The sequence below is a fragment of the Sinohyriopsis cumingii genome, unplaced genomic scaffold, assembly GCF_028554795.1.
Source record: "Sinohyriopsis cumingii isolate HCF-2022 unplaced genomic scaffold, ASM2855479v2 utg002115l, whole genome shotgun sequence".
Taxonomy (NCBI): Eukaryota; Metazoa; Mollusca; class Bivalvia; order Unionida; family Unionidae; genus Sinohyriopsis; species Sinohyriopsis cumingii.
The window spans coordinates 122,501-144,517 of NW_028316133.1; the positions used below are offsets into that span (position 1 = coordinate 122,501).

At 36.7% G+C, this 22,017-nt stretch overlaps 1 protein-coding gene across 1 annotated transcript in view; it reads left to right on the plus strand.

Moving 5' to 3' along the window:
- The window catches only part of LOC149771127 (tetratricopeptide repeat protein 36-like), a 10,243-nt gene extending 4,302 nt beyond the window's left edge, over positions 1–5,941 (plus strand). Inside the window, exons 2-4 of the mRNA XM_089948843.1 lie at positions 461–646; positions 1,284–1,385; positions 2,243–5,941. Of these exons, the coding sequence (XP_089804969.1) occupies positions 461–646; positions 1,284–1,385; positions 2,243–2,418 (464 nt within the window). The 3' untranslated portion in view covers positions 2,419–5,941. The remainder of the gene's footprint in view (positions 1–460; positions 647–1,283; positions 1,386–2,242) is intronic.
- Positions 5,942–22,017: the final 16,076 nt, after the last annotated feature.

The following is a 22,017-nucleotide window of genomic DNA, read 5'->3' on the forward strand; positions in this document are numbered from 1 at the left end:
TAAACAGCATTAAAATGAGGGAGTAAAATAAACTTGAAGTCATATAAAAAGCATTATGAGTAGAGTACACATGAAAACAAAATCATTATAATGAGGGATTACAATAAGCTTGCAGTCATACACCATTATGATGAGGCATTACAATTAACTTGCACTGTAATCACATTATGAGGGGTTACAACAAGCTTATAGTAACAGCATTATATTGAGGGAATAGCATTATAAAGATGTACCCATAAGCTTTCAGAGTAACATGGACAACATCAAAATGAGGGAGTATCAAGTCATTTCATCAGATACTTTATTGCAGCCAGTCAGCTGATAGAAGATTAGTCATCCAGGAGGTTTTGTATGGATTAAATCCAAGCCAGGCTGGTCTATTTTCCCTGTGATATAGATCATCCGTGTTCCACTCTCAAATATCTAAGAATTTACATTTTGGTTTTCTGGCATGTTTCAGAGCCAATAGTAACTAATGAGATTAAGGAAGCAAAGAGACTGGAAATTGCTGGTGTTCAGGAGGCAGAGAAAGGAGAGATTCTCAATTCACTAGAATTATTTGGTCAAGCCATTCAGATTGCGCCAAATTTTGCTTCGGCCTACAACAACAGAGCACAGGCACTGAGATTGAATGGGGATGTAAAAGGTAATTTTTCTTTCTCAGTCGATCTTTTTGTCACTGTCGATTTGTATGTCACTGTTGTTCCTTCACTGTTATTCTGTTTGTCACTCTATCAGTCTGTTTGTCACTCTGTATTGCATAAACATAAACGCTTATTGTTTGTTTATAATAATGTCATTGTGTATATTTTCTTAAGTTCATTTGTTCTACCTGTAACAAATTCAACATAAACATAGATGTCTCAGGGACCCCCGACCTACCAGATCAAATACACATGAAATCCTGGAACACATCCCCATGACCCACCTCATTTTTTCCAGGACACTTCTATCTTTCATATTCTGGTAGCCATGGTCAATCTGCAGAATATATTGGCACAAAGACAAATAGGTTTTGTACTATAATTTATGTTTAAGAGCCAAACACTGTGGATTGCACTTAGGGTAATTAAGAAACTTACAGATTCTGGGGTATAAAGGTCATAGGTCAAGGTCATGCTGGGTCTAATAAGAAAATAACAGGTTCTGCACAATGTTTAGTCTGAGACCACATACATCGACTTAAGGTTCCTCATGGGAATACAAAAAATGATATTACACTCTGTGTAAGGTCATGAAAATTAGATCATACGGTTGATAATATTTTCCGGTTTGTTTTACAGGAGCTATGCAGGACCTGAATAAGGCCATTGAACTGAGTGATGGGAGAGGAACAGTGGCATGTCAAGCCTATACTCAGAGAGCTCTAATCAGCCGTCTTGAAGGTTATCATCAAATTGTTGTCTTCATTGTTGTTTTTTTTTCCATTCATTTATTCCATTATTTAGAAACTTATATGGTCCACATATTTGAGAGGCCTCAGATATCGCCATGTTGTAGTCTTTGAGCTGGACAAACTGATTTTGGATAATCTTTTTATCAGTTCCATTATTTAGGTCAAAGTTACAAGTGAACTTTTTTATGCATGTGCTATATTGCTGAGGATGCTTTAGATGGAATTGACATTTCAAGGCAGTCACTAAACAGATCAGAAGAAGTGGCACAGAAAATTGACATATCTGTTACGTTAATTGTAATTTTTTGTGACTAATCCCTTCAGATTTGTAAATATTGGAGACATTTTGAAAGAAAATTTAAGCAATAGATGCAGGAATTTGAAAGATACACCAGTTTAACAATGTCAGTTTTGATCATTAAGAAATCCACACTTTATCATCCATCTTATTCACACATATGGTGAAAAAACCTGCATGTTGTGGACAAATCCATACGTATACCTGCATAGCCGATATTTCTAAACTTTAATTATGAAATTTGTTTTGAGTGTTTTGTCCAGTCAGATCACTCTAAATTTGCAAGGAAACCCAACTGCAGAAACTTTGTATCTCGTAAGTTGTTTGTAATCCTTGGAGGATGCTGATGAAAGTAATGAAAGTGAGATGGTTGGATGATGATATTGATCACTATAATTATCACCAGGTTAATTATTATTATTATTATTATTATTAATTCTCTTATTTATGTCATCACCATATCATTGCTAATTATTTCATTATCTTCATGTATTATCCTCTGCCACTATATTGCCTTTCTTCATCATCTTCTTCTTTTTTCACTACAGGTAATGATGATGAAGCAAAACAGGATCTAACCAGGGCAGCTAATCTGGGTGGTCATTTTGCCAAGCAGCTGCTGGTGTCCATGAACCCCTATGCAGCTCTTTGTAACCAAATGTTGGCAGAGGTCATGACCAAACTTCGGTCTGGGGAATCCACAGAGGAGACTTACGAGTCATAGGTCATTATGGAGTCTTGAATCTACCACATTCAACCAGAGACAGACAGACAGATTGAACTATATAGCTCTTAGTGTGAACCTTTTAAAACCAACTCAGGTCACAATGTAGATACTACATTTGTCAGATATGACTTAAAAACAGATTAACGATATTTAAAGAAAAAATTAGGAAAAGAATCTGTCAATTCCAATGGATAAAACAATTTGTATCATATTTCCTGATATTCAGCAGTCATTAAGAGATAAGTTAATTTTCTGTATAATTTTATCATTTACTCCATCCTATCTTATACAAAGAAAAAGCATTTTATTCATGATTATGACATGCAAGTAGTGCAGAATCTTCCACCAAAAGTAGGTCAGTCTGACCTATATTCATGCTTGGATGACTTAGGTTACATTTTGATTTTAATTGTTTTCATGCACTGTTGGCAATATGGCCATTCAGCTTCATGTGCAAATGTCTTTACTTTGGCAGGTGAGTGAGATATATTTTATCAGAATGTAGGCCACAATGACTGGTATCTAATGCTGCATTGATGTTGTGTATTATGTCAGGGTATAGGAGGAAGATAACCAGAGTTGTCATTTTTGCTCTGACAGTGGATATGAAACCTCTCAATGGACACCTAGTTGATAAGTTACAACATCACACCTGTGCAAACTTAGGCAATTTCAAAACTGTCTTTAAGAGAATTAGACTATTGAGAAGGGGGGGGGGGTGATTTATATTTTTTGAGCATATTTCTATGTTACTTCTCCAAATTTTGTGTCTGAAAAAGGAGGGCAGAGTGGTTGATAGTAGTCACCTTTACTGATTACTGCCATCTCACCTCTGTCCACATGGGTTCAAGTCTCTATCTTGACCAGTGTGAGTATGTTAGAAAGCTTGCCAGTAGCTTCACATGAGTCAGTGGTTCTTACCAGGGTTTTCCCAGGTTCTTTCTCCACCAATTATACTATTGTGTGCTGAAAAATTACATTAAACCCACAACAGCATGTCCTAGTTGGAGAATTTTACTTTGAATCTGCATTAGTGAAGCTAGAAAGTTTTACATATATAATATTTGTATTATAGATAGCCACTGCAGAATGTTTGATGATATGTATGGGATTTAGTAGAACATCAACACAATCCTGACTATAAAGTGCCAAGTTTACGTACTTAAGACAAAGGCATTCTAAACTAACATAAAGGCAAGCAAGGGTGAAACCCATAAAATAGGAAGTTGTATTTATTTTATAAACTCTTTTTAAAACATTTTGAAACCTTCTTGGCTGGTACATCATCTTGAGAAAGCTTCCTTCCATTAGTCACCTACTAACATGCTGGCAGGCACATCAGGCTTATTATGTATCCCCAAGCACTTAGGGGAATCCATAGCAGTAGGTAATTTCATTGCCAATCAATATAAAATGATGTGCACCCCATGGGATGGGGGGAGCGGGGTAGCCATAGCAGGAAATTAATTCTATTGTTAGTCAATATAAAGTCTTGCACACTACACAGGAGAGGGAGACACAAGAGAAGGAAATTCTATTGTCAGCATAAAATGTACACCAGGGTGGGGTGTGTGGTTAAGGCAGAAGAAGATTCCATCATCAGTATAAAATGTTGTACACCTCACAGGGGTGAAGGCATATCAGAAGGACATTCCACTGTAAGCAGTATAACATGCTGTACACCCCATGGGAGGGGGGAGCCATAGTAGAGAAAAATTCCATCGTCAGTCATTATAGAATGCTGTACACTTCAACTAAAAGATGCAATTGCAGATTTTCACGTTTTATTTTGATCATAGGGGACATGAATGTTTCTAAGTAGTTGAAGAGATATATTTTGGAGATACACATTATTGGTTGAAGTACTTTTACTCCCTACACACACACACACACACACACACACACACACACACGCACACACTCTTCAATTTAGTCCCTACAAAATAGACCATTTCTTTTTTTAAGCGCTACCTGGTATATTGAATTTGTATTTGCTAACTACATCTGTCACAGTTTACAGTTACATGCTGTACACTGCATTAACAATAGTTACCTGCTGTACACTGCATTAACAATAGTTACCTTTTATACACTGCATTAACAATAGTTACCTGTTGTACACTGAATTAACAATACTTACCTGTTGTAAACTGAATTAACAAGAATACACATACAGTTCCCAAAATTAACTTTATTTCATCTTGACAAAGTTTTCTGGAACTGAGCCATTTTTCAGCATGAAATTTATACCGAGATAAGACTGAGAATCGTTACACAGATGGCATATTTGCTTATTATACTACTATTTTTCTGACAAGTATACAAAGTATTTTTCTTATTGTTGTTATGTACAAGGATATGCTAGCGCATTTATGGGTACTGTATATACACACTTTAACTCATCCAGCTGCAAACAGTGAAGACCCTGATCTGCTATCGTATGAAGTACCGGCAGATCAGGGATAATTTTGCTTGTTTTACTGATTGCTGCTAACAAAATGTGCAGACCCAGATCTGCAGCAGATCTCCCAACCCTAACAAGACCTTCTCCGTAAGGCAGTAACTAAGGTTTTTTTCTGTAAGTTGGAAACGTTTTCAGTAAAGCGTAGCGAAATATCATCAGCTGCTGTTGTTAAGCTGGAAAACATGCATTTACAAGTCCAGAAGTGTGATTCAAGATTGATGCAGCAAACATTGGGTTCAGTGCAGAAGTTTGTTAATTTGACTTGAGCCGTAATTACCTCTAGTACAGTTTCACAAACTGCAGTTCCAAACCCTATGGAGCTCAATGGCTTCTTGACATCTGTCAACTGGATTTAATCTTTAAAAACAGTTTTGGCTATGGCGGTCATCTCTCCCGACATGTGACATACTCAAATCAACACATTATGTCCACTAAACAAAATTGTTGACCTTCCTGACTTTTCCCGCAAATATCTGAATATTTCCTTTTATTCTTCTGTACTATTAAAACTTTCTAAGAGGTTTATTGTCACATTCTTTGTAACATGTCGCTTGATGGACGACATTACAAAAAAAAGCAACAGCTTGATTATGCAGACATTTTGCATAACAAAAATATGTGCAGTTTAAAGCACCTGAGGTACTACAGTCAAATTAGTCAGGTTACCTGACAAGTTTCACCGACTCTAATATGAAATCCAGAGCAGAATCATACATGAAAAAGCCAGTATCTGGATTTTGCCACAAACAGTTGTATTTCCATAACTTGTGCTTTTATTTTGTAAGTCCATATTTTATGATTCATTTCCTTAAGACTTACTGGTACAGCAAAATGATCGCAGTCTGTGTAGTATACAGTTAGACTCTACTTATAGGTGAGTTTATATGGTAGTATATATATTTTGGATCTGAAGAAACTTACTTAATCTGACATGATTCCTGTGTTCCAGTCTGTTATAGATAATCATGCTAGTTATTTAACTTGGTTTTTATCAGGTGAATAAATGACCATTCAAATATAACTAGGTTTTATTATGTTAATAAACAGTAACAGTTGCTCGTTTTGTGTTTCATTTTTATTTGAAATGACAATTCCTATCCTTTAGATCATCATTGATTATTTTTTAATGTTGTTGTTGTTGTTGTGGGGTTTAACGCCATTTTTCAGCACATGATAGGCTATACATGGCGGCCAGTATTAATGGTGGAGGAAGAACCCAGAAAGAACCACCGACCCACAAGAAGCTACTGGCAAGCTTTCTCACATACCCACATTGGCTGAATCTGAGACTGTAACCGGTGCAGACAGAGGTGAGATGGCAGTGATCCGTAATGGAGAGCACTTCAAACCACTCAGCCACTCGGGGCCCCATTTTTTAATGTACCGTGGCAATGGAACAAAATGTACGTTAAACAACGTACAACATAGCAGTGTTATCCATCATTTTTTTATATATAGTGTTAATAGTCAACCAAGACAGGATACAATTAGTTGCATAAGCCCATTGTTGTTACTCCTGGTGAGAACAATTTTAAACCTTACTCTTTTAAATGCAATCTCCCTCTCTGTGAAGGCCCTGTGTCATCTTAAGTGCTTGCTTTTACCTCTCTGCCATTCTGCCATTTCTCCCCTGTTCATGTGGTTTAAGTCTTTGATAGAGCCAACATAGGTATGTGAGAAAGCTTGCCAGTAGCTTCCCATGGGTCAGTGGTTCTTACCATGTTTTTCCCAGGTTCTTCCACTGCCATGTATACTGACTGCCATGTATATTCTACTGTGTGCTAACCAATGGCAGTAAGTCCACAACAGTAACAACAGCAACATTGCTATTAATGGAATTCATGCCAGCAATTCACACATGACCTGTGAAAAACAAGTAAAACATTGAATTTGCATGCTGAAAAATGGCGTTAAACCCACAACTTCCTGTAAATTCTGTTTCCTTTATTAAAAAAATGTAAAGAAGTCATAAATTGAATTATATCAAATGTAGGCATAAAAATGGGGTAAGAATGGTTTGTGCCAGATGCATCGTAGGGATATGATATTGTAGCATACCCTGACTAAATCAGAAAACCATCATTTTCAGGCAAATGAACCGTCACTTTATCTCAAATCAAAATAAGGTTCTTATACCAAACTATCTTCTGATTCACTTATAAGATATTGTCTTTAGACCCAAGCCATGCCTTGCATGTCAAAAACCATACCTTGTACATCAAAAACCATACCTTGTATGTCAAAATCCATGCCTTGCACGTCAAAAACCATACTTTGTACATCAAAAACCATACCTTGTATGTCAAAATCCATACCTTGCATGTCAAAAACCATACCTTGTACATCAAAAACCATACCTTGTGTGTCAAAATCCATGCCTTGCATGTCAAAATCCATAGCTTGTTCATCAAAAATCATACCTTGCATGTCAAAAACCATACCTTGTTCATCAAAACCCATACCTTGTGTGTCAAAATCCATAGCTTGTACATAAAAAACCATACCTTGTATGTCAAAAACCATACCTTCTACATCAGAAACCATACCTTGTGTGTCAAAATCCATGCCTTGCATGTCAAAATCCATAGCTTGTTCGTCAAAAACCATACCTTGCACGTCAAAAACCATACCTTATTCATCAAAAACCATACCTTGTGTGTCAAAATCCATAGCTTGTACATAAAAAACCATACCTTGTATGTCAAAATCCATAGCTTGTACGTCAAAAACCATACCTTGTACACCAAAACCATGCTAAAACTATACATTGTGCACTTTCTTGAGTCCCAAACCATACCTTCCATGCCCAAAACCATACATTCTATGCCGTCTTTAGTCCCAAACTGTACCTTGTATACCCAGAATGTATTCCACCTTTTGTTGTATAAATTTCCCCTAGTTTAAAAGAAGTAAATATCAGCTGATATTCACAAATTATCATCTTGGTTATTAAACAGACACAGATATTTTTTTTCTTTGCCAATTCAAAAAGTCCTCAAAAAGAATGTGGTGTCCATAGCAACAATTAACCTAGGGATTTTATGTTAAATACCATTGTCTTTTTTTTGGTACCTTTTAAAGACTTTGAACACCTTTACCTTTCATCTTTTATTTTGAAAGACTGCATGTTTAAATTTATTTGGAACAAGTTATGTTCTAATTAATTGGTGGGGAGGCATTGCAGTCTGTTTAAAATCAGATCTCCACAGTCCTACGTGAAGATCTGACAGTGACTAAGGGGCCATGTTCTGGTGTCCTATTACGACCATAATTGCTAATTTTATCAGCCAATTAGATGAAGTCTTTTATCTTCAAATTTGGGAGACTGGTGAGTATGGCTGAAGAGCGTCAATGTGTGCTGAATGATTTGACTGACTTTCAGATTTCTGAAAGCTGTATTTTACATTGACTAATTTAAAGGTCACCAGAACATGACACCTAAGGGGTCACTGTAAGATCTTCATGTAGGACAGTGGAGATCTGGTTTTAATCAGAAGGGGAGAGGGGTGTTGTGGCTTCTTTTACATATTTAGAACTTAACTTTTAATTGGCTATTTATAGCCAGTAGTATGACAATGTACCTTTAAACCTCACAGGTACATACATACATACATACATACATACATACATACATACATCCATACAACATACATACATACATATATACATACATTCATACATATTGCTATAATCATAATCAGCAGAATTGTGTTGCATTTCTCATTAAAAAAATTACATCTGAAATAGGCAATCCTTGGTATCTAGCACGGGGGGGGGGGGGGGGGGGGACAAAGTAACATGAAATGCAACAGAAATTGCATTGAAAATTGTAGAATTAATTTTCACTGATATGGTACTTTGTCTATGAATGGGACCTTGGTAATAACTATTGCAAAAATGAGGCTTGAGTTTAGAATCAAACAAGGATATCTTCTGTAAGTATGGCATTCTCATGTTATAAAAGGGACCTTCATTTATAACAATGTTCCTGTTGTAAGGCCCTTCATTAAAACAGTTTGTTATAAGGCCCTTAATTATAAAATTATTCCTATTATAAGTACTTTCATTATAACATTTCCTATTGTGAGGCCTGTCATAAATTCCTTCATTAAAACAGTTATGTTATAAGGTCCTTTATTATAACACAGTTCCTGTCATAATACCCTTCATTATAGTAGTTTCTATTATAAGGCCCTTCATCACAAGACAGTTCCTATTATAAGACCCTTCATTATAACATGGTTCCTGTTGTAAGGCCCTTCATTATAACACAGTTCATTTCATTAAGTGGTAATGCAGTATACGTATCATGTCAAGATTCTATTGTCTTAAATAAAGTAACAGAAAAGAGTGAAAATTAACATGTTATGTAAAATTCAGCAAATAATTTATTTTTTATAGAATACAAAGCGAACAATGTAAAAGAAAATTATGGTATTGCGAATTAAATCCCAAATAAATCTAGAATTTATAACACAAGTTCTAATGATTAAAGTTCTGAATAAAAATTAGTGGTATTCCAATATAAATCCAACACTGGAAGTGTGGATGTGCATGTAATGGCCCGTGTTGTAGTGATGTCCCAACAGTCTTTTGTTGAATTGCAATAATACAGTCCAAGAATATATCCTTGCAATCCACAGTCTAAACTGCCACACTGCAGACATCGTAGTGATATGACTGAAAAATTGTTAAAGCTACGTTAAAAATTCAAATCACACGCACATACGTCTAAATCCGGCACTGGACGAAATAATTAATATCACACAACAGTTTTGTTTCTATTTTTTTCTTCTTCAGTAAATAGAACATGAAAATTAAACATTATTCAAGTAAATTTCAGATGTTTTTAAACAACTACAACAGTACTATAGTATACAAAAATTAAAAGAATAAAATAGTCACCAATTAGCTTAAATGAATGATCACTTTGAAATTTTCTCTGCAAACAAAATCGCATCTCCATTTCTGCCAAAGAAACTCGGCCAGTTAACACCTGACATTCCTCTACCGTATATGTAAAGTTTAATTACCATGATTAAATTACAAGGAATAAAACAAAATATACCATGCAGTATATGTGGCCCTAAAGAACTAATTCTGAATAAATATATTGTTCAGCAAACAGTGTTACATGCATTAAGACTTAAACCTAAAGTCCATGGCATCGTAAGTAACAACAAAATAGGCATCGTTTATTTGGCAAGCAATTGCTGGTGCTTACACATACACACGCTGTCGAACATGGTTTCTTTGAAGTATGTCCGAAGGGCAGTCCTTTTCACAAAATCAATGCAAGGATAAGGAGTATGTTCATTAGTCACACCGGCTTTATTGTTTGCGTACTTAAATCAAAACTTTAGCTATTTTGCAATTTAGCCAGAGCTGACCAGAATATGCAAAATGGGCTTGTCCTGGGGGAATAATAAGGCGTATCACATGGAGAAAAGGTACGTCCCATGGGCGCTCGCACATTGGGGCAAGGGGTTGGGGGTTGGGTCAATAGTCTCCCCCCCCAACCGTGTCTATTGTCAGCCATTTAATGTGAAACTTTGACCTCTTTTCATTTAATCGCTGCTATTTAAACTGCCCAAGGAATAGTTTTATATCAGTTCCAATCATTACAGATTACCGTTTATACATACTTCATGTATACAGTGATTTTTTTTTTAAATTTGTAATTTTTATAAGATTACTGAAAATTGTGTTTTCTCGAAACACGACAGGTTTAGAATCTTACTTTTGGCAAAGCCTCCATTTGATTAAAATCAAATCTAAATTTCACCTTGGACAGTAGTGATTTGATTTAGATTGTGCCGTGTTAAGGCATGTATGTCAACATCTTGAAAATACAATTACTCATTTCACCCGGGCGATCAAAGTTTCCTCAGGCAAACAATCTTTGTTTCGACAAGCCTGACGGACACCTCACTTTGAATACAGGATGGGTCGAAACTTAAACCAGAGGGGCCCAGGGTGTCGGGCTATCAGATTTATTTTTAGCACTGCTGGTGTAGATAAAAGATCTGTGAATTGATTGTTGTATTTTGTGGTCACTTACTCGGCCTTCTGCCTATTTTCGTAACTCGCACGTTTAACACTTTTCCCATGATTTGAAATATTCAACGTTATGTCTGGAACAGCGCCAACTTTTAGTCTAGGCCTAGCATTTGGGTATCCTTGAGCTGCCATTTTTTCAGAATCCCTCTCGTAACAGTCCTTTGAGAAATGTAACGAGCACAGAGTGCTGTATGGTGTTGCTTTGAAATCGACTTGTTTGTAATAATTTATCCATTCTTTCATTATGCCTTTATCTTTCGGAAAAGAAAAAAAATGTTGTCCACAGGCTTTTCTTAATGTTCTATTACACCAGTAAGCAACGCAAAACGGTATTGTCTTTTACTCTGGCAACTCCCATTTGGGCTGCTGGAGTCGCTACTATGACGTCACATCCCAAAAGTAACCGAATAGGTGCGGAAATTTTGCATACGAGGTCACGGACATTCAGCTCCTAGAAGATAGGCCAATATTTTAATATTGGCATTACGGCCGCAGATGATACTTCAGAATAAGGTTTTCTGCTACAGTACTTTTATTATTATGCTATATTTCCATTGGTTTCTGGTCTCCTTTAAATTTCACTATAAATCCAAGTCTCAATTTCCATGAATGATATTTCTGAGCACTTTGTATTTCCAGAGAAGAATACCTTAAATTAAAAAACTTGAATAAATAAATTCCAGTCCAAAATAAATACTGGACACAACAACAATACAACTAATTCTGCTCAGAAAGAATAGTTTCTAGATAAACAAGATTGTATAGTCCTCTAAATGACCTCGGGTCACAATTAGCATTTTCTATAAATAAATAAAAAAATCTATTACCTGATGGAAACTTTCATTCTGGAAGGATCCAAATGTTTTTACAAGATCAAATTTTAGCTGTAATTAATAGGTGTTACTCAAATTATAATATTAAATTTCGTAAACAACAGGAAGACCGGGCATTTCATGGGAGATTTCCAAAGTACTGGACTCGAGATTGAGATAAACATGTTTACAAAAGCAAAATAAATGATTTAGGTCAGGTAGAAAACGAACTTGATTTTAGACAAGGTCAAGTCCAAAATAAAACTATCCATAGCGTATAATGAATAACAAAAAAAAATAATTAAACAATGAATGCAAATTAAATATACATAACAATGTATTTCATTTTAAGATGATCTCGCTACAAGGGGACAAACACTGGTTGCCATGGACATCATTATAAAGAGTAGAACCTGTATATGACCCAAAACAATGTTTTATAGGTGGGGACAATGTCAAGCATGGCCTTAATTTGAGGTTCATAATATTTAGAGAAATAATCACTCCAGCCAAAAGAGGGCAAAGTTATCAAAACTAGAATTGAGGGTACAATGTGTAAATTAATAAAATTTAAAACAGCCATTTTAATCTTCATTATCTTCAGAAGATCCATATAATTAAGACGCTGATCAAATACTATTATCTTGTCTTTAAGTATTGCAACCTTTTGTGTTCTATGAGGTAGCTGTGGTAGTCCTACAATGTAAGACTTAGACCTGATATTTATATCGGGGGAGGGGTCGATGTCTTACTGCCTAAATAATGGCGCTGTGTAGCGTGTTCCGACGTCGACTAACATTGGAACGAGAAGTAAAATTTTCAGGTATATCTTGCACACATGGCGACCCATATCGAACAAAAATATTGAAGAAAGTTTTTAGATAGCTTCGTTTCGTTTAAGATTCTTATCGTCCTGTTAACCGATTTCAGCATTCGCAGCTTCCATTGTGTGGTAAGGTTTAAACTCAAAGACTTTAAAAGTACATTGAAAACTTACAATGCCTTGGGGAGGAAAAGCAGAATGGGGCTCATTTTTTTTTTTTTATACCGTGACTGGGCCAAGTGCTTAAGTTATCGATGTTCACATTATCATTACTGTATTGCTATGATTTCTGCCATTCGTACTAATTATGTTAACTATGGTTCGTGCGTAATTTTAACGGGTTTTATTGCGGGGGGGGGGGGGAACACGTTGTTTTGGCGGTTATTTCCATCCATACTGAACAGAAACACGATGTTCAAGCTCATTTCTGCATGAATATGTTTTAAAGGCCATGTTTTGCTTTAGGGCACTCCAATCACTTTGAAATTTACAATTAAGTACGCGACATATTCCTGAATGCTAAGTTACAAAACTGAACATATATCACTTGAATTCATCATAAAGTCATATTCGGTGAAAACAAAATTATATTACTAAAAACAATCTAAACCAAATTATTCCAGCATGCAATTTTGAATTTGTAGCGATTCATAAGAGGGACATCATAATACTTTTTTTCTCCCTCAATAGTACTGAATGCAAATTAAATATACATAATAACAATAGTAAACGTAATAGTAAATATTAATAATATATATAATGCGTCAGAGTATTGATTATATAATTGTTATAGTAAACGTCAGATACATGAAAGGACTTTGCCGTTTTGCTTAGTCAAGCAAATTTAAATTCTTACGCGTGTTAATGGACGCGTTGGTTGCTGTAGTAGGGTTTAGCGCCATTTTTCAGCACACGATACATGGCGGCCAGTATTAAAGGTGGAGGAAGAACCCCTGAAAGAACCACCGACCCACGAGAAGCTACTGGCAAGCTTTCTCACATACCCACACTGGCAGAATCCGTGACTCGAACCCACGCAGACAGAGGTGAGATGGCAGTAATCCGTAACGGAGAGCACGTTAGACCACTCGGCCACTCAGTGCCCCTGGACGCGTTGGTAGTAAGACACGTACGATATCCACTTCATGACACGATCGATAACTTCATATTTGTACATTATACGACAGTAAGAACACCAAATTTTGAATTTTTGATTGCCTTCGCATTGCAGATTCTTTAGCTTTTCTTTCGTAATAAAACATTGATGGGGATATCTATAATTAGCCGTTTGCATTTCCAAAATAATTACCGTCGTCGTTCGTGTATAAGGCTTTACACCTGGAACAGCATCATGCGCAAACAATCCGAGACTCGAAGAGTGAGCATTTAAAACATGCAAATACGATATATTAAGTTTATTTGCATTTTTCTCCTGGCCTCATATTGTCTCACATGCAAGATATTGTGATTATTCGGTATTTGATAACCTACAATTGTCTTTCATCAACTGTTTATCGGGTTATGTTTCTTGTACTTTATGGCTTATGTGGAATAACTCTTATAGGACTATCTCATGATTCTTTATAGAGTTACTTCCATTGACTGAGAAAAACCTGTCTCTGATCTGAATTTGTAGATTTGCTACTGATATCGCTTATTTTTCTCCATTTACGTCAAGAACAACAAAAGTAACATTATATATATATATATATATATATATATATATATATATATATATATATAGAGAGAGAGAGAGAGAGAGAGAGATTCTCTAAAAGCATCTTAATGATATCCAACACAAAATTAAGTAAAGTGGTTTGTCCCTGGAACAATTCAGTAATTTGTAATTCCGCTTGGTATTTTCTATGTCGTGAAAGTACCCTCCTTTTAGAAGAAGTTTTCATGGCGATTTATCCGCACATTCAATCAGCTCAAGATTTACTGAGGCCGCTGATTGACAGATTTAAATTGACTTCTGTGGGCAGGGTCCTGTATTAACTTAATCATGTTCACGTTATTTCAGTAAGACTGTTTAGGACCAGTATTTAAAAAAATAATCCACTAATTTTTCATCAATGAAGAATTAAGTTCCTGCATGCGAAACAACATTTTATTAATGCGCTTTGCTCGAGGTCGAGTGGCAACTAAAATCGTTGCCAGCATCTCCCTAAACAGCCACCAGCTCGAGGCGGACAAGATTAATTTCGCTCGTGCACCATCATCTTTCCGGTTCACTGGGCGGGAAGATTGGCAAAAATTTAAGTTTCTGCTTGACTGCGCGCGCTGATTGGATAGACTCCTCGCCAATGACTGCCTAACGGCGGAACCAGCATCATAGTTCAACGAACTGATTGGACCGAAATCCGGTGCCAAGTGAAATGGGGCTCTCAAGGGTTTCATCTTAAAAGTGGAACAATACCTTAGATATGCCGAAGGATCAAACTTTCATTTTGATTTAATAAGTGATTTCTGACACTTGATAAATTTTCGTTTTCGGTTAATAAGTGATTTCTGACACTTGATAAACTTTCGTTTTGGTTAATAAGTGATTTCTGACACTTGATAAAAGTATGCAAACATTCAATGTTGTTGACAAATTACAGATGCCCGCGTGAACGCAAATATATGTGGGAGCAGATGATGCAAAGCGGTCTTAACCTACGATTGCCCATCAAGGACATCAGGAATCGAAACACTGACTTCAATAAGATGCAAGTATGTGTCCATCACTGAATTTCCACAAGCGCGTGCAGTTTTCTTTAAAAGTTTTTTTTTTATTTTTTATACACATATATTTAAAGGAGGGATGGTCACATGTGCGGATATATAAGAAAATGCGGATGTTTCCCCTAATTTCCCAATAAGCACATGTTTATATGCTAAGGTAAACATATTGAGATTTGTTTTCTTTCGTTGCTTTTCTGCTTTTTTTATTTTTTGCATTGTATGATCTTCGCATTTCATTATATTGATATACAATTATTTGTATGCGTATTTTCTCATTTATCTTAAAAGTTAATTGTAATAATATCAACCAATATAAAAGTTCAAAATTCAGTTTTTAATTGCAAATACGTCTAACCGAACGTGTCGCCAAAGCCTTCTCGGGTCTATCGTTAGCTGACTGCTCCCCTGCAATGTAGGGTCCCCGCCCCGCCCCCCCCCCCCCGCGGATTTTCCCCCAAAATTATTTTAGTCACTAATTAGAAGAGAAGTTATTTGAGTCCCTACTTGATACAGTTTGAGTCATTAAAATAACTACAGGGAGAAATCAGATTAGTGAACACAAAGTATACTTTTTAAAGGAAAAAATAAAAGAAATAGGAAACAATATCAGCCTTACCTGCAGCTCTCCAATATTCGGATTCGAACCCGGTACCGCAACGGTCAGCAGTTTTTGGTCAACCATGAAAAGAGGTTTTTGTGTGGTTACTTATCAGTAACTTAATGTGTGAGAGAAACAGGCAATCTAATTAAAATCAGATCTCCACTGTCCTTCAAGTAGGACAGTGGAGATTTGATTGTAATCAGATTAGAGAAAGAAGAGGTGGGGTAGGAGGGAGAAAAAGTTTATAGAAATTGTGGAGACGTAGCAGCTGGAAGAAAGAAAATGACACAAAATTTTTAATTTTAAAATGTTTGTTTGCATCAATTGTTCTATATTATGTAATAGCCACTTGATTCTTTTTTTACTTTGACAAATGCAGTATAACGCTAGAAAAAAAATTGACAACATTTTATTCAACATCCTCCATGAAATACTAATTGTGGCAGGCGTAGAAATACTCAAGTCTCATAGAAAGACTAATTATGGCAGGCTAAGAAATATTCCAGTCTGATAGAAATACTAATAAGGGAGGCGTAGAAATATTCCAGTACTGGTCATGGCTGGCGTAGAAATATTCGTCTAATAGGAATACTAATTATGGCAGGCGTAGAAATACTCCAGCCTAATAGAAAGACTAATAATGTCAGGCATGGAAATATTACAGTCTAATAGAAAGACTAATCGTGGCAGGCGTATAAATAGTCCAGTCTAATAGAAAACCAATATCCAAGACAAAAAAGAGTAATAAGGAAATTGACCCTTGATTTGAAGTGTGATCGACCTTTCTTACCTCATGTTTCAACCTATCAAAAATCACTTACCTGCATTTACACGAAACTAAATAGATGTTGGATACGATTTCCTCATGTCGTGCTGTCAGAATCTGTGCGGTTTTGTTCATATCATTATCTTATTTCAACATGTACAATATTTGATTGATTTTCTTGGAATCAGTAAAAATAAATCGCACTAATAATACAGAAATAAAACAACTCTGGCGCACAAGTTCCGATAATGTGTAATAATTAATGCGGGAGAACTATTCGGTTGCTGACCAATTGACCCATGGAAAAACTGAGTCTGCTCCGTCAATGTTTTGGGGGTATCTATTTCTATAACACCGGCCATATATCTATCACTTGCAATCTATAATGTCCTCTTGCGTGCTGCCTAGCCGTAAAAACTCCTGCCTATTGTTACATGCTTCTAAATTGTTCCTATTCAGGTAAGATGCATGTCAAAGATTGCCCTCTTGACACTTTTTCTGTTAGAGACGTCGTTAACGTCCGTAAGCCTACATATTGAAGGCACCCAGTAACAATTAAGTAATTTTGCTGCCAACAGGAATGGTTTGCATGGAAGTTTCCTTCTTTGCCTGTGACCTGGCCCTCCGTGGAAAATAAAAACAAATGCGTACAAATACTGTAACTAATAGCTGCTGCACAGTGCTGTTGTAAAACGATTTTTTAAATATTATTTTTTTATTGTTTTGCAAAATGTAAAACAGAAGACGTATACAAACATCTGTCTACCACACTATAACTCATGAAGATTATGATAATTATACAGGACGCTCAATCAGAGCACTTTGCCGGGTAGATATCACGATTTATCACGCTGGTTAGTGTGTGTGTGTGTGTGTGTGTGTGTGTGATTTGGATTTTTAACGTGCTACTTTAACACATTTTCAGTCATATCGCTGTCTGCAGTGTGGCAGTTAATAGTGATGTCTAGCACTGTAGCATCACGCTGCAGACATCTAGCTTCACGTCCCACCCAGTCACATAGTGAGCGCCAACCACTTAGGCCACCTGAGCGGTCCACGCTGGTATATAGCATTGAAGAGTAAAACTTAGAAGAAAAAATAAAAAAAGATTACAAATAATAAAATAAAATCCATGCAAGGATACAATAGCTATAATTACCTCCCTAATTATTATCACTCAAAGGCTAATTGTCAGACCGGGTTCCTTTTGCGGCAGGGCCGCATCCGGGGGGTGGGGGGCAGTCCAGGGCGTCCCACCCCACCCCGCTAAAAAGTATACACAGTTGTAGTCACTTGTCACTTGAAATATGACCATCGTTTTATTCTTGCGCAAGTTTATTGGGTATTATGCACACTTTGAGCAAACAGAAACAGAGGTATTTTAGGGTACCCTTTCGAGGAAAGTCAAGGCCCTTTTTGAAATTTTGGACCCACTAACAAAACTTAACCTGATCTAGACATTGGTGGTGATGGTGATGGTGGTGGTGGTTGAAGGTGTGGTCATTTACTGGTGTAAATTGTTGTTTTGTTTTGTTTTGCTTTTTTTAAATAAAAGGACAAACAAACAATGAAATGGTATTCAATTTTGCTTGTCATTAAAATTTTATTTTCATATGTAAGAATATTGTTCATTACAATGATACAGGAACCGCTCTTGTGGCCTAGTGGTTAGAGCGTCCACCTCGGATGCGGGAGGTCGTTTGTTCGATCCAAAGACTTACAAAAATGGTACAAACAGCTGCCTCGCTTGGCGCTCAGCATTAAGAGGTTAGTGTTAGGACTGGTTGGCCTGGTGTCAGGATAATGTGACTGGGTGGGACATCGTGCTACATGTCTGCGGCATGATGCCTCAGCGCTAGACATTACTATAAACTGCCACTGCAGACATGGTAGCGATATGACTGAAAAATTGTTAAAGCTACATTACAAATCCAAAACACACACAATGATACAGTATACGATTCATCGGAAAAGATGTACACCAATAACCCTAAAGGTCTCTTTTATTTAACGGTCATCTCGTCTGAATTACCATTTCACCTCTCTTTGAAAATCTTCTGTTAAGGTCACATGCTCTCTGTCGCAAAAGGCGGATAGATGTTTGCTAAACAAACACGATTGTTTTACACTGCCGTTACTCGTGAGCATCGACCGTGTCGCCTCCAGGCATGCAACTGAAGCGTTTGTTCTCCCCCAAAAAGGCGTTGTTTTTGGTAAAGACATGTCACGTGAATTGATGTATAAACATGTTTTATCTAGCTCATATTCCCCGCGCTCAAGTCAATCTGTCAAAATAACTTTCAACTGGCTAATCCCTTCGTTGTTATTCTTTGTTGTTGTTGTTGTTGTAGGGTTTAACGCCATTTTTCAGCACACGATAGGCTATACATGGCGGCCAGTATTAATGGTGGAGGAAGAACCCGGGAAAACCCTGGAAAGAACCACCAACCCACGAGTAGCTACTGGCAAGCTTTCTCACATACCCACATTGACCGAATCCGAGAATCGAACCCACGCAGACAGAGGTGAGATGGCTGTGATCCGTAACGGAGAGCGCTTTAGACCACTCGGCCACTCCGAGACCCCGTTGTTATTCTTTTAAGAACGTGAATTACGACACAATGCTGCTTAGAAATTTCGTTGTTGGGGTAAATACTCGTGGTAAATCGTCGGTCCTATACCTACTCCACCGCTTCCCGCTTTAATCAAAACTCATTTCCCTTACCACCACACCCACTCCGTGAGGGTGGGTGGGTGACCATAGCAAATGTATTCATCAAAATATTTTAAGAGAGAACCAATTTATAACCTGAATTTGCTTTAGTTTATCAGATTTTATATATTCAACAGTTTCTTTCACCGTTGGCTGATACTGGTAGTTTATGGTTTCAGATCGCGTTCTTTGTACGTATTGCCTATAATGCGAAATATCATATTCAGCTTTCAAGCACTGCTCATTTCTGTCCGATAGGCACACTAAGATTATTATAGTTAAACAACAAGAACAACGCTAAGGTGATGTAGAGGTATGGAAAAGTCTGCAAAAGCTGTATGCACCAATTAATGCATTGTGGTCGAGTACGTACCAAATCCACATTAAATATCCATCGACGCTATGAAGAAAAAAAATGCAAATATGCATTTAGTCAAAAATATAGATAAAAAGACGAACTCGTACACATTTGATTGAAATACATCATGGACAGTGCTGTAAGCAGATTTAGAACTCTTACCGGTACGGTACGGACAAGCCCGACCCAATCTTTTCGGTACAGCCAGTGGCGTACTAACGAGGGTCAGGGCGGACGGAGTGATTGCCCCAGTCTCCAGAGGTCTTGGGGCGCCAAAACCCTTTGGGCCTTCATCGTCGCCCTGGGCGCCATTTTCCCTTAGTACGCCACTGGGTACGGCGTATCTTTCTGGTACAGCTTATTTGACCGTACCAGCTTATCTGCACTATTGCGGTCATGGCAACACTACTTAAAAGGTACCATACGGTACCATAAGTCATTGATACAAATGTGAAGTGTCAGTCATTGAATTCGATACTTTATATGTTTGGCTTAGTTCTGTAAGATACATCTGCCTATAGGTACACCACAGATTCATCTGGGCAAGCTACATCGGTAACATTTACAGAGAAAGAGAAAGGTGGAAAGCTAGGGAAATATAAGAATGAAGCCCTATTTCGTCAAATTCTGAATGTTCTATTATTCGTTGAATTTGTTAAAAAGAAATCAGGGCCAGATCAGGTCAAGTGTTGGATGGGTGGGAGTGTTTTCCCGAATTTCAAAAGAGTCCCGACCTTCCTCGAAAGGGCACCAAAGCAAAGTCTGTGTGTCTATTAACTCAAAGTGTGCATAATACCTAATAAACGTGCGCGCGAACAAAATGATGATAGAATCTGAAGTGACAAGGGACTGTAGGTTTGTGTGCGTGTATTTTTTTCGCCTGGGTGGAGGTCCAAAAACGCAGCCCACCCCCTCTCCCAATCCCACCCTGGAATGTATGCCAGTTTAAAAAAAATATATATATATAAAAGGAATTTAAAAGAGCTCTGAAAAATTTAAGAATATTTATGGTTGATTGAAGTAATAGTAACAAGAACATCTACAGTAATAAAGATAGGATCTGCTGTGCAATATTGAAATTTAAAAACTATAAAGATATATACATTATTCGTTGATTCAACGTAGTTCATTTTTAATGAATATAAAAGAAAAGTTTGAATAAACCTTACCAGGATATGCAGCACCATTGTTTAAAAGGTGAATTAGTTCAGATTGTGAGAGAGTAAAACATTTGTCTCTTTCATTTTCTCTTCCTTTGACCCGAGCTTTTGTTTTATTACGAATAACCTATATGTTATGAAGAATAATGTTATTGTTCTAAATTCGTATTTTCTCCAAAATTTATTCCACTCTTCGGCCAAAATGTCTAAAATGTTCATAAAGATTTGTTTAACGGCTTGTACAAATAAGTTATATCATATTCTGTTAGATTTCGAGATTTACATTTCCTTAAATTCGTTATAGTGACTTAAAGTTTCATTTTTGTTTTCATGACTATTATCTTCATTTACGTAACTCTTTCAGTTTTGGAGGCTTCATTCGACAGTTCCGAAAGTTCGATTTTCTACTTAAGTTTTGTATTTTTTTATTTTTTTTGTTGCTGTTGTTTTTATATATATATATTTGGCGTTTTTTGTCGCATATTGATAACATTTACGAATAATTACTGACACTTGCGGCTAAAAAATTGTAAAGCATAAATAATTTAATTTTCTCATTACTTCTTTTTAAAAATTATGTCGATGCGTTCCAGGTTTTTTTAAAAGAAAGTTCCGTTGTGTAAATGTGTACTTATGCCTTGATAAGGGATGATTTTGTGAATAAGATTTTTCGAATTAATCATTAGTTCCTTATGCACGAGTACAAATTAACACAACATTTTTAACGATGATCCCAAAACTGTTTCATCATCTTAAGGTCTGCACATAGTAGAAACTTAGGATCGACGTCTTTTTGTCATACTGACTGTTTTAGTTGGTATATTTGCATGTTTGAGGAAGCCCGTTGCCTTACAAAGCTGTTCTAACTTCTCAAGTACTGTTTTGTAAACGGACAAGCGGTGTAATTTGTGATTGCGAAAATGAACGAGCTTAGAGAGAGAGAGAGAGAGCGAGAGTGAGAGTGAGAGAATAATTCCAGCCTTAAACGAGTGAAGAAGTTGTTGTTAACCCCCGCCCCCCCCCCCCCCCCGACCCCGGTAAATGCCCCAACCTCATATTTACAAACCAGTTTATCAAGAATAACAACAAACCGAACTGAGAACCCCCACAAC